This window comes from Erythrolamprus reginae, chromosome 4 (assembly GCF_031021105.1).
Source record: "Erythrolamprus reginae isolate rEryReg1 chromosome 4, rEryReg1.hap1, whole genome shotgun sequence".
In the NCBI taxonomy this organism is placed as follows: domain Eukaryota; kingdom Metazoa; phylum Chordata; class Lepidosauria; order Squamata; family Dipsadidae; genus Erythrolamprus; species Erythrolamprus reginae.
Window position 1 is genome coordinate 110515426 of NC_091953.1, and position 14125 is coordinate 110529550.

A 14125-nucleotide genomic window follows, 5' to 3' on the forward strand; every position below is an offset into this window, starting at 1 on the left:
AAATGGGTTTTTACCTAAAAGGCAGATTAAGGACAATATGTGAATAATTTTGAATACATTAGAATATTACAAAGTGCACTTTGATAAGCAAGTGGCTTGATGTTTTTAGACACGCAAAAGGCATTTGATAATGTGAATTGGCAATTTATAATGTAACTTCAAAACATGGACTTTGGAAAGTGATTTATTAATATAATTAAGACAATTCATTGTAAACAATCAGCAAAAGTTATGGTGAATGGAGACATGATAGAGAAGATGGAAATTATGAAAGGAACAAGGCAAGGATGTCCTTTATTCCCACAACTATTTATTTTGACTTTGTAGGTATTGAATAGAAGTATAAGATAGAGTAAGCATATAAAAGGAATGAAAATTTAAAAATAGGAGTATAAATTGCAAGCATTTGCAGATGATCTGATGTTTATCTTCAAAGAACCATTAGAGACAGGACCCAAATTAATACATCAAATTGAAAAATATGGAGAAATGGTGGGATTAAAAATTAATAAAGATAAAACAAAACTGTTAGTAAAAGACATGACGGAAAAGCAAAAGAAGGAATTTATGGAAAAGTTAAATATACAGATAACAAAAAGGTTAAATATTTGGGTATCCAACTAACAGCAAGATGCATAATAATTAAGGAAGACAACTATTACAGATTAAAGGAAAAAAATGAAACAATTTGGAAAAATGGAAAAAAAAATAGTTATCATTGATGGGGAGAACTGAAATGATCAAAATGAATATACTACCATGATCCTTGTTTTTATTCACTACAATACCAATAAGAATATGGAGAAAAAAAATTAATGAAGTAAATAAAATGAATTTGAAGTTTGTCTGGCAAGGAAAAAAGCAGGTATTAATATAAAAATGTTACAAGATGCAAGACTCAGAGGGGGGTTTAGTCTACCGAATCTTTTTGTCACACTACAGCGTTGACATGGATGAGAGAATGGATTTTGTTAAGAAGTACAAGACTTTTGGCTTTGGAGGGGCAGGATTTAGATAGGATGGCATGCATTTATATCGTATAGGAGAAGTAAAATACACAGCTATTTCCAGAGACATTGCATAAGGAACACTTTGTACATGGTGTGGAAAAAGATAAAAGAAAAACAATATTTGAAAATACCATATTGATTATCAATAATGGAAGCACTAATACACCCAAACAGATTTAATTGGGGGAATATTGCATGATATAACGATATTTTAACTGTTCTATTCTATTCAGCTTTATTAAGAATCATTTGGATAAATAATTATAAACACAATCTGCATATAATTTTATATTTTTGGTTCAAGTTTGATTCCAAAATGTCTATTATTCTCTTGCATCCTATAACTATCTTATTGGTGATTATTTCATCTATTTCTTGTGTTTTGTTAGATGAATATGTATGTTTGGACAGAAAACTGAAATTCAGTTAATGTGAGGAATTCAGTTAATTCAACAAATGTACAAAGCATTCATTTTATAAAACAAGAAATGAAAACAGGAGTGTATATATTTTGTACCTTTTAGTCTACAAGAACAGTAGAACTGTGTGAAATGTCCTTTATATTGGGGATCTGAAGGGCGATGAAGACTGACACAGACAACTTTATAATTTAACTATAATTTAACTACACCAAAATAAAATTTAAATCTGATCTAAACTTTGAGTCTAATTTTTGCTTTTCTTCAATTTATTTACATCCTTTGTTTGATATCTCATTTCCATTTCATTTGTTTAATATCCATTTGTAGTAAGATAAAAAATGATCAACTCTCCCCTTTCCATTGAAGAATCTTTGCACTACAAAATGCACAAACTGATGTTTAATATATCAATAAGTGGTATTACAAGATACAGAGGAAGTTAGGCTGTCCCACGTATTTCCTACTTATGAACTACAAAACCTCTAAAACACAGGCCACTTGTGTTTTTTGTTTTAGGTAAGTGTGAACTTCAATGTCAGTTTAGTAGTACCATGTTGCAGTATAGCATATGTTAGAATAGGATTATATCATATATATCTGGACCTCTAGCATAATAATGCTCTGCTTACCCTGATTCTATTATAGCCAGGGTAGGACGGTACTAACTGCTTAGTCTGTATTTCTGGTGAATTACAACAGGGAAACAACTGACCATAAAAGGGCTCAATAAACATCTCACTGATAAACAAGTTTACATCACTCCAGACAGGACGTTATACGATCAAAGGGGGAGATTTACATTGCCTGAAGCAAAAACAGGACGAGACTGTGATAAAGGAGATTGGTTGTGATAAGGCAAAAGGCTTCAGAGAAATTAGGTGTGAGAAACATTTGCTCAAAGGAAGTTTCTAGGAAATTGGTTTGTGGTATCTGGGGGAAAGGAAGGACTCAAAGATATGTCATGTTTGAAGTTATGTTATTGGATGTTTATGTATCACTTGACATGTACGTGTAATTATCCCCATTTGCTTATGCTCCCAAATAAAAAGAGGTACACAACTCTATACTGTGTCAGTTCACCCAGAGAGAAAATGTGTTCAAGTCTTCTTTCTAGGATTCGCCCATACACTGAATTCATTTTCATTCTGAAAACCATACAGGTCTCAAATCACCTTCAGGTTATTCTCAAAACTGACAAACCTTAGCAGAGACTTTTTGAGAAAAAAACAGATATTTCCTATTTTTAGTTTTTTTTTTATTCATATCAGTTACGGCCCTACTTGGACCGGGAGTCATTGCTCACAGTCACATGCCCTCATCACCTCAAGGCTCGACTACTGTAACGTTCTCTATATGGGGCTACCTTTGAAAAGTGTTTGGAAACTTCAGATCGTGCAGAATGCAGCTGCGAGAGCAATTATGGGCTTCTCTAAGTATGCCCATATCACTCCAACACTCCGCAGTCTGCATTGGTTGCCGATCAGTTTCCGGTCACAATTCAAAGTGTTGGTTATGACCTATAAAGCCCTTCATGGCACCGGACCAGAATATCTCCGGGACCGCCTTCTGCCGCACGAATCCCAGCGACCGGTTCGGTCCCACAGAGTTGGCCTTCTCCGGGTCCCGTCGACTAAACAATGTCGTCTGGCGGGACCCAGGGGAAGAGCCTTCTCTGTGGTGGCTCCGACCCTCTGGAACCAGCTCCCCCCTGAGATTAGGATTGCCCCCACCCTCCTTGCCTTTCGCAAACTCCTTAAAACCCACCTCTGCCGTCAGGCATGGGGGAACTGAAACATCTCCCCTTTGCCCATGTTGTTTTGGTGTTAGATTGATTGTATGCGTGTTTTAATATTCTGGGGTTGTTTTTATGAATTTTTAGCTTAAAACTGTAATTGGATTGGTGAGTATTGGATTTGTTATTATGTATTGTTTTTATCTTGTTGTGAGCCGCCCCAAGTTTTCGGAGAGGGGCGGCATATAAATCCAATAAATCTAATCTAATCTAATCTAATCAATAAATCTAAGTATGTGAACAGTCTCCATGAATTCAAAATTAAATATGAGATGATATTGATAAAGAAAGTGGAAAGTAATATCTTTTTAATGAAGCAAATATTTGTATGATAATGCAGCGTTTCTTAATCTTGTTTGAAGATGTGTGGACTTCAAGTCCCAGAACTCCCCAGCCAGACTTGAAGTTCATACATCTTAAAGTCGCCAAGATTGAGATCATTTTTAAAGCCCTGCATATGTTTCCAGGTAGCCTTATTTCTTCCGCCTTCTCTTTAAAGTCTTGCCTCGTGCTTTTTTGCCCTCAAACACTGGCTTGGCTGTCACCATCTGCGTTTCTTCCTCTGCACTGGAGCTGCTTTGCCTTGCTTCACTTTGTGTAGATGCAACTTCCACGCTAATTTTGTGACTTGCCATGTTCGTTTCGAGTATCTTTGCATCCTCCCCCTTTCTGTGCTTTCTGGAAGCTTCATTCTCCAAATCATCAGCGGAAGACTCGCTGGATGCCTCCGAGAGCAAAACCTCTCCTATGAAGCCACCACACGGAACGCGTTGTTGCTCCGACGGTGGACATTTTTTCCGTTTGCTTCCTGGTTTCCGGCATCCAGCCCTTCCTTTACTGACTGCCTGCCCTTTCTTCTGGTTCAAATCTTTTTCTAGGACAGCAGTTGCCTCCTGGACTTCACAATCGTCTTCTTCCTTCTCTTTTCTCCTTATGCAGGTCACAGCGCGGCGAAGCCTCTGGCTCTTGATGGCTTGTTTTTCATGTTGCGCCAATCTGAAGAAAGAGTCAATACGCAGCTGAGTCTACAAAAGAAAGAAAAGTACCCCTGTAAGATTCTGTAAGGGTTATGGAGAATACTATGTGGGCTATCAGGATAATATGGTTACAAGACATGTAGTTTTCGCAGTGAATGTTCATGGAGGAAGTTGGTATTACTATCATGTAACAGGAAGCCAGCGGAAAAGAACGAGCAGTGCCAGTGGTCAGAAGAACATCGACTGGTGTTGTAGTGAAAGTTAGAGATGAGCATCCTCATTCCGTTTCCCTCCAAATGCGAAGTGCATGCTGTAATACGCTACCTGAATGCTAAGGGCATGAACGCTGCTGCGATGGGTGCCCAAGATTGGTGCATGATGGGTGCCCAAGATTTTTCTCACTAAGAAGAAATTTTTGGCTGAAAAAGTATGAGTATGGCTCTACTGCATTGATTGACGATTGCTCTCTGGAGTATGGTCATAAGCCCAAGTTTCATCTCCTGTCACTATACAGTTGAGAAAAGCCTCGACTTCAATCTAGAAATGGCCAAGAAATTCTCGGGTAGCACTGACTGTCAATTTTGTGCACTTCAGTAAGCATCTTGGGTACCCATCATAGCAGTATTCATGCCCTTAGCATTCAGGTAGCGCATTGCAGCACACATTTCACATTTGGAAGGAAACGGAATGAGGACACCCATATCTAACCTTCACCACAACACGTCGATGATTTACTGACCACTGGCATTGCTCATTCTCTTCCGCTAGCTTCCTGCTACACGATAGTAATACCAACTTCCCCCACAAACATTCCCCGTGAGTCACGTGCCTTGTAACCTTACTTTCCGGATAACCCTTGTATCTGCAGCAGAAAAAACATACAACAAAATTCACATCCTTGACAAGGGAATATATGTTCAGATCTGCTGGTGCCCAGTCCTGATACATTTAAGGTACAGGGAATATCTAGTCTTCCAGCTTATGCTAAACTAGAGTTCTCAGCAGCCTCATCTAACATTGATAATGGTGAGGAATGCTGGGAAATGAAGTTCAACAACACTTGGATTGCTTGATATTTTCTACCATCTCAAGATGTTTTATGGAGGTCCAGCAGGCCAATTCACCCCAAATCTCTATTCGGCTTCCATTAGGGTTGCTCCAATGTTCTAATATCCCATCTTAGAGCTGTATTTCATCTGTTTCTTGTGTGTTGTTAGTATGTTTGGACGGAAAAACTGAAATTCAGTTAATGTGAAGAATTCAGTTAATTCAACAAATGTACAAAGCATTCATTTTATAAAACAAGAAATGTCATATGCATAAGAATATTTGGCTAGATTGACCCTAACCAAGTCTAGGACATAGAAAATTAGACTCCCTTCATCTATAATCTTTGTTTGCCATTTGTAATCAACTACTACATGACTGAAGCCGAGTCTTTTGACAATGAACCCTTCATCTAACCAATTCTAAATGCTGGGATTATAAACACTGTGCATTCAAACTGTGACTCTGCCATTCCCTATGGCTGCTTTCAATCTCTGAACAAACAGGAATATTCTGGGGGAAATAGCCTGCTTTATTCCAGGACACTGACCCGTGAAAGCAAGTGGTCTAGATATAACTTTTGTCTACTCAGTATTAAGATTCAGCACAGCTCTTTTCAGACTGTATATAAAGTAACAGTTCTGAAATAGTGAAACACAAAGCTTACTTTTTAGTATATTTTCATTTTCACCAATTTTTATAGTGAACTCTACTTAAATCATCTGCTTTTTAAAAATTTATTTTCAGAGATGCTACTTTCCCACAAGTGACATAGTATGAGAACTTAGTTAAATATTGATTATATACTTTGTGGAAGGGAGAAATACAAGCTTTATTCATTATTACATGTACATAGATAGTTTTGTAACTTTTACAGCAAACCTGATTTGGACTCTTCAAGTCCATTAAGATCACTGTCAAAGAAAATATTTCATTTTTAGTAATACCTGTTGAATATTCAGTTGTTTGAGAACAGGAAAGAGAGCTTCGTCAGTTTTTAACTTAGTCCATCCAAAATGACTTTGGCAAAATATGCAAACAGTTAAGGTCCGGTAACAAGCAAGCATTCCCAAAAGATTTCTAAAGATGTGTCTGAATTAAGACATTTTAAGTCCTTTTGCTAATTTAGAAGTTACTTTACTTTTCATATGCAAAAACTGTATTCCCAAATTATTTTGTACTGACAAATGCACCAGGAAAATAAACAAAATTCATTTTTTTTAATCAATAATGGAATTTAATATGCTGAGTTTCTTAATTTTATTTATAATAGGGTAGAGACTCTGCATCAACTGAACAAATAACAAGTCTTCTGCTGTGGCCTAGACATGGAGCTCTTGCCCCACAAACAGGAGGTTGTGAATTCGATCCTAGGTAGAGGCAGATGTAAGGGTCTCCAGCTTGGCAGGGGGTTGGACTAGATGACCTGCAAGGTTCCTTCCAACTCTATTAACTCCGTGAGAGTTAACATTTTGTCCTGGCCGAATCATGGTTAACTTGGTATGTATGAGTGTATGATTGTATGGTTTAGTCTGGGGGCTTTTTATTGTTATGGGATTTTTATTGTTTCATATTTCACTTTTACTGTATAATTGTATTATTTCATTGTTGTACGCCACCCTGAGTCCTATGGGATTAGGCAGCATGTAAGTGAATTAAATTAAATTAAATTAAATTAAATTAAATTAAATTAAATTAAATTAAATTAAATTAAATTAAATTAAATTAAATTAAATTAAATTAAATTAAATTAAATTAAATTAAATTAAATTAAATTAAATTAAATTAAATTTTAAATTAATCTGATCTGATAGTCATATATAAGGATGGTTATTAATTATTATTCAGAAAAATTACATTTGCTCTAGCCCAGGGGTTCCCAACCTTTTTTTGGCCCCCTAAACATTTCTAAAATCCTGATGCCCCCTCCTTGTGACATATAATTCTTACTATTCAAAAAGTGAACTCCTATTCACATGGAGGAAGCCTAAAAGGCCATTAACCGTGGTTTAAACTAGGTTCCAATTGCCCCCATTAAAAATCAAATGGGCCCCCTGTAGGGCATGGGCCCCACGTTGGGAACTACCGCTCTAGCCAGATAAGTAACTTACTAGCTATAGAATCTAGAATTCTTCCACTCAAAGGAGGAAACAAGAAACCATCATACTGAAACACCGTTCATCTAACAGTTTGTTAAGGGAACAAACGGTGGAAAGGATATTCTCTAATTTGTTCCACATCAGGTCTTCCCCAAGCAAAGGATGCCTTTGACTCATCCACCACAGGGCGCAGATAAGCTTCCGCCACAGAAAGATTTGGGAAACCATCAGTAATTTCTATATGCCGCAGTTTTTTCTTCACTTTAGTATCATGTGGATTGGGGCGTATTTTCTTATTCTTTTGAGCCTCAGTCCACCATTCCCTAAAAAAGGAAGAGAGGGGAAAAACAGGCGTATTTTTTTTAAAAAATGATTTGATTTAGGCTTTGGAAATGAAAATTGAAAGCCCCATAATGAAAATGGCCTACAGGAGTTTCAGGAGAGGCTGTAGTCCCCGTCCAGGGAATTCGTTCAAAATCTCCATTGCAGTTACATAGCCAACATTAGGGATGCCCTCTGTATAGTCGCTGCCCGTCAGATAGGCCAGATTAATCAACTTGTTTCGATCCAAGCCTGAGAGAGGAAAAAGGAAGTGATCATCTGCAAGTTTTTTCTCAAGTAGCAGAGTGAGGGAAGGGAAGAAATTTTTCTTTCTTTCTTTCTTTCTTTCTTTCTTTCTTTCTTTCTTTCTTTCTTTCTTTCTTTCTTTCTTGGATTCAAACAAGGTAACTTGAGGCAAAGTACAACAAAAATAAACATTAAACAAAGGAAGCTAACCATACAATGTTAAAAAGAACAACTCAATATAGAAAATATAAAATGAGGACCAACAGAGAAAGAGGACTCTGCTCAACTGGACCTAAATACCTTGAGGGGAGCTGTAGGGAGTTATAGTCACTTATAGCAAGCAGAGCTGGGGACTGTTATATATTGGAGAGTTTGTTCGAGGGCAACTGCAAATTTGTTTGTTTGATTGATTGATTGATTGATTGATTGTTTGTTTGATTGTTTGATTGATTGATATGCCGCCCTTCTCCTCGGACTCAGGGCGGCTCACAGCATGTAGAAATCTAAATAACATTACATATTAAAATCCCCATAATGAAAAGTTAACAACACATTCATACATCACATCCATTCATTGGGTGGGCAGGGTGTTAAAATTCTATGCATTCATTGGGTGTGCAAATCCTATGCACATGTCCCATAATAGTTAAAAGGTACATGTTCCATAAGCCATAAAAGGGAAATCTGGAGCACACTCACCCAATTAGAATTTGTTGAGGGAAGTGGGACATGCTTATATCCGGGGTGGCACAGTGATTAGAGTGCAGCACTGCTAGCTGTAGTTCAGCAGCTCATATCTCACCACCGGCTCAAGGTTGACTCAGCCTTCCATCCTTCCGAGGTGGGTAAAATGAAGACCCAGATTGTTGGGGGCAATATGCTGATTCTGTAAACCGCTTAGAGAGGGCTATACAAGCACTATGAAGCGGTATATAAGTCTAAATTCTACTGCTAATGCTATTGCTATTTTGTTATATAGAAATTTGCATTGGGAATGTCAGCAGAAACATAAAAGTAAATTAGTTTATCAAAGTATAAAATACAAAGGAAAAGTAAGAAGGAAGAGGTAAAGTGGGGGTACAGTGCAACTAATTAAAAAAACCTAATTTAAAAAGTTTTAATTTGGAAGAAACATAAAAGTAAATTAAATGAAGCAGGAGTAGCATACTTTAGAAATATTTAGGGTACAGAGATGTTATCCTGTAAGAATAAATGGTTGCCGATCTTGGAGACTGAATATAAAAATGAAAGATCACTTTGAAATAATATGTTGAAGCTGTTTGATCATACAGAGTGGATAAAGGCCATATAACAAATAAGAATATGGAGGAAGCATTAATGTCAAGAGGGATGGGAAAACTAAAAATGTTGCAGTGAGATGGTGCTGATAAGATAATCAAACAGAGAGAAATAATAATCTAAAGAAAGGAAATGTATGACAAAACGTACAGATAAAATAGCAGCAAATTTTTTTTGCAAAGCAGAATGGTATGGGGATGAATACCGTATTTTTCGCTCCATAAGACGTAGTTTTTTTCCTCCCAAAGTAGGATGAAAAATCAGCCTCGTCTTATGGAGCGAAGATGCAGGCAGGGAGGGGGGGGGGAGGCTGCGAATTCAGAAGCGCCATACCGCCGGCCGGCTGGCTAGCTGCTGCCTGGCCCACCGTTCCCCGTAAGCTGCGCCCGTGAGCAGGCGTGCACCCCCAAATACACCCGAGCGCCCTTTTCCACGGGCGCGCGCTCCCCGTCCCCCTGCCAGCCCGCGGGGAGGTGGGCGGGGGCGGGGAGGTGAGTAAAGGGAGCCGCGGCCGCCCCTGCCTCCCCACGGTGCCTCCGGCCAAATGCGCCCCTGGCTTCTCCACGCTGCCCTATTGCCCGCCCGATCCGCCTCCTCTCCTCCTCTGCCACCTCCGGCGTTGGGGCGCGATCTGCCTCCTCTCCTCCGCTGCCTCCTCCTGCCTTGGGGCGCAATCTGCCCCCTCTCCAACGTCGCTGCCTTCTGCCTTGGGGCTCGATCCGCCCCCTCTCCTCCTCCGCCGCCCCCTGCCTTGGGCGAGCAATCCGGGAGTCCGGGACAGGGTGGCTTTACGCCATGAAGAGAAAACGGCCGACTTTTCCCTGCTACCGGAGCCGTTTCCTCTTCATGGCGCAAAGCCACACAGTCCCAGACTCCGGGATTGCTCGCCCAAGGCAGGAAGCGGCGGAGGAGGAGAGGGGGCGGATCGCGCCCCAAGGCAGAAGGCGGTGGCGGAGGAGGAGAGGGGGCGAATCGCGCCCCAAGGCAGAAGGCAGCCATCTGCCCAGACAGAAAGGAAACAAGAGAGAGAAAGTGAGAAGAAGAGAGAGAAAGAGGGGGAGAGAGAGAGAAAGAGAGAGGGGGAGAGAGAGAAAGAGAGGGAGAGGGAGAAAGAGAGTGGGAGAGGGGGGAGAGATAGCAAGAGAGGGAGAGAGAGAAAGAGAGAGGGAGAGGGGGGAGAGAGAGGGAGAGGGGGGAGAGATAGCAAGAGAGAGAGAGAAAGAGAAACGGAAAGGGGGCGAGAGGGGGGAGAGAAAGAGAGAGGGAGGGAGAGAGAGGAGATAAAGAAAGAGGAGAGAGAGAAAGGAAGAGAAAGAAAGAAAGAGGGATAGAAAGAGAGAGAGAGTGAGAGATGCTCAGTGAGCCTTTGAAGTTGCCTTTCTTTCTTTCTTTCTTTCCTTCTTTCTTTTTCTCTCTTGCTCTCTTGCTCTTTCATTCTTTTTTCTTTCTCTTGCTTTCTTTCTCTCCTTCCTTCCCTCATTCCATTTCTTTCATTCCCCCTCTCTATTTTTATTTCTCTTTCATTTTCTTTCTTTCTCTCTTTCTTGCTTTCTTTCTTGCTCTTTTTCTTTCTCTCTTTTACCTTCCCTTCCTCTATTTCTTCTTTTCTTTCTCCTTCCTACCTTCTTCCCTCCCTCCCTTCAGTCCTTCCTCTCTTACTCTCCCCTTTCATAAGTTTCCTTGCTTCCTTCCTCTGTTCCTGTCCCTTCCCCCTTTCTTTCTTTCTTTCTTTCTTTCTTTCCTTCCTTCCTTCCTTTCCTCCCTCCATTTCTTGCTTTCCTTTTCCTTCCTCCCTTCTTCCCTCCCTCACTCCCTTCTTTCACTCCTTCCTCTCTTCCTCTCCCCTTTTTGGCTCAAAATATTTTTTTTCTATTTTCCTCCTCTAAAATCTAGGTGCGTCTTATCAGCAGGTGCGTCTTATAGAGCGAAAAATACGGTAATTAGAAACATAGAAACATAGAAGACTGACGGCAGAAAAAGACCTCATGGTCCATCAAGTCTGCCCTTATACTATTTCCTGTATTTTATCTTACAATGGATATAGTATGTTTATTCCAGGCATGTTTAAATTCAGTTACTGTGGATTTATCTACCACGTCTGCTGGAAGTTTTTTCCAAGGATCTACTACTCTTTCAGTGAAATAATATTTTCTCATGTTGCTTTTGATCTTTCCCCCAACTAACTTCAGATTGTGTCCCCCTGTTCTTGTGTTCACTTTCCTATTAAAAACACTTCCCTCCTGGACCTTATTTAACCCTTTAACATATTTAAATGTTTCGATCATGTCCCCCCTTTTCCTTCTGTCCTCCAGACTATACAGATTGATTTCATTAAGTCTTTCCTGATACGTTTTATGCTTAAGACCTTCCACCATTCTTGTAGCCCGTCTTTGGACCCGTTCAATTTTGTCAATATCTTTTGGTGTAAACTAGATTTAGCCTCTTCTTTTTCCTTATCTCATTCATTCATTCATTCATTCATTTATTAGATTTGTAAGCTGTCCCTCTCCGTAGACTCGGGGCGTCTCACAACACTATAAAACAGTTCATAACAAATCTAATAATTTACAATTTAAAATAAATCATGATTAAATTCCTTTGACTTTCTATTTCTTCCTCACTGTCTGCCCTTTGTTTAAAGTTGATTGACTTCAAAAGGGAATAGTGTGCGAGTTTACAACTCAAATTAAGTTATAGCTTTGGAAAAAGATAAAAGAAGCCAAGATTCAAGGTTTCATATATCATGAATTACCTAGCTGGTTTTGGAAGTCCACAAACTGATAATATTCGACGTACTTGCTTTGATTGAAGAAGTTTTTGTACACATGACGTCCTCCAAACAACCAAATATCACTGTCGTCTGTGATTGTCCCAGAGGTTTGATCAGTAAGATCCAAGACAGCACACTGAGCTTCTGCTTCCATTGGAGCCTCGATGTAGGGAATGCCAAAGAGGCGCAGAAGTTCCTGTGAACAAGCAGGAAAAACAGTCCCAAAATTAGTTGGTGGTGAAATCTGCTAAGGGTCAGTTTATCCATCACATGTGCTAATTTCCTGGTGATGAATGGACTTGTAGAAGATACATATTTAAAACTGTTCTTCGAAGCAAGATTTGGGCATTATTTTTTATAATTAATCATACATTCACCTGTACAAGCAATAATTAGCATAAATGGATCAAATGCATTTTTATATGACTAAAAGAGCAGTAAAGACTCCAATTCTCTTTTTTTTTCCTTGTCTTATTCTAAGATTTCTAGCATAGAATATGAGAAAAGAAAACAAAGGTTTAGGGTCCAACAATAGAATATAATTGGCATAAAATATATTTGTTTTTGTTAAAAACTTAACAGAAGCATAAACTAACTGCAATTTGAAATTTATTTTATTCAGCCTTCTATATATGTTGTTGTTGTTATTATTATTGTTATTGTTGTTGTTGTTGTTGTTATTGTTGTTGTTGTTGTTGTTGTTGTTATTATTATTATTATTATTATTATTATTATTATTATTATTATATATTAGATTTGTATGCCACCCCTCTCCGCAGACTCGGGGCGGCTCACAACAATAGTAAAACAAAGTACAGAGAACAAATCTAATATTTAAAAATCTAAAAACCCATTATTTAAAAGAACATACAACACAAGCATACCATACATAAAACTATATAGGCCCGGGGGAGATGTCTCAATTCCCCCATGCCTGACAGCAAAGGTGGGTTTTAAGGAGTTTGCGAAAGACAAGGAGGGTGGGGGCAATCCTAATCTCCAGGGGGGAGCTGGTTCCAGAGGGTCGAGGCCGCCACAGAGAAGGCTCTTACCCTGGGTCCTGCCAGATGACATTGTTTAGTCGACGGGACCCGGAGAAGGCTAACTCTGTGGGACCTCTGTGGGTCACTGGGATTCGTGCGGCAGAAGGCGGTCTCGGAGATATTCTGGCCCGATGCCATGAAGGGCTTTATAATGTTAATTAATACTGATGATGAGTTACAGGAACAATTTCAAGAACTATTAAATTTGCAGCATTCCTGATAAATTTAAACACTTAGGAGTAATTATTGCTAAAATTGGCACCAAGTAAAAAAATTAAAAGCCAGTTTTATGTAGTGATTAAGGCATCAGATTAGAAACCACAGCCAACTGGGTGACCTTGGGCCAATCAAGCTTCTTCAGCCCTAGGAAAGAAATAAGGCAAACAACTTCCAAAACTATACATAATTTATAGAATTAGAGATTGAACTCTTGATTCTCTGATCTTATTACCACTGAATGCAATTTTCAAAATGAATTGGACACAAATTCCAACTCCTTCAAGTGAATTAAGTTTGATCATTCCTTCCTAAACATCTAGATATTATCAATTAAAGCAATAAACAATGCTTTAAAATAATACAACCTATTGTGTTTGTAAATAAAGGAATATTTTCACTATTATATTCAACATAATGTTAAACATATGCTGTACATGAAACATTTGTCTTAAAAGCTTAAAGGAATTTTTGGTAACATAGAGATCCTTTTACATTTCAAAGGTCCAAATATCTTAAAAAGTAAAACTGGACATGGGAAAATCTAATGCTACTATGTCCCAAAGATGGAGTTTTTTCCCCAAAATGCAATTGGACTTTGTTTTTTCTTTGAAAACATTATCGCTTCTCATTCAAGAAGTTTCTTCACTTCTGAAGCACTACTGCTACATCTGTATTGGAAACACCTACCTGGAAACATGTTTCAGGTTGAAAGGATTAACCAGTAACATCACCTGTGCCCAGGAGATGACTGAGGAGGCTTCCTTCATGTCTCTCTCATTTTCCCACCAAAGTGATCCTTTCAGTTCAGTTCTAAACAAAAAAGCACTTTTGGGACAACCACAACCTGGATGATTGAGAATCTTCATAGACACTACAATGT

General features: G+C 38.9%; 1 protein-coding gene across 3 annotated transcripts in view; it reads right to left on the reverse strand.

Moving 5' to 3' along the window:
* Window positions 1-168: 168 nt before the first annotated feature.
* Window positions 169-14125, reverse strand: part of ERCC5 (ERCC excision repair 5, endonuclease) — a 27995-nt gene continuing 14038 nt past the window's right edge. For all 3 annotated transcript variants that reach the window (XM_070751192.1, XM_070751193.1, XM_070751194.1), the window contains 5 exons: window positions 11966-12179; window positions 7776-7920; window positions 7468-7670; window positions 6196-6278; window positions 169-4249 (listed from right to left, as the gene is read on the reverse strand). In XM_070751192.1, the coding sequence (XP_070607293.1) occupies window positions 3698-4249; window positions 6196-6278; window positions 7468-7670; window positions 7776-7920; window positions 11966-12179 (1197 nt within the window). In that variant the 3' untranslated portion in view covers window positions 169-3697. The remainder of the gene's footprint in view (window positions 4250-6195; window positions 6279-7467; window positions 7671-7775; window positions 7921-11965; window positions 12180-14125) is intronic.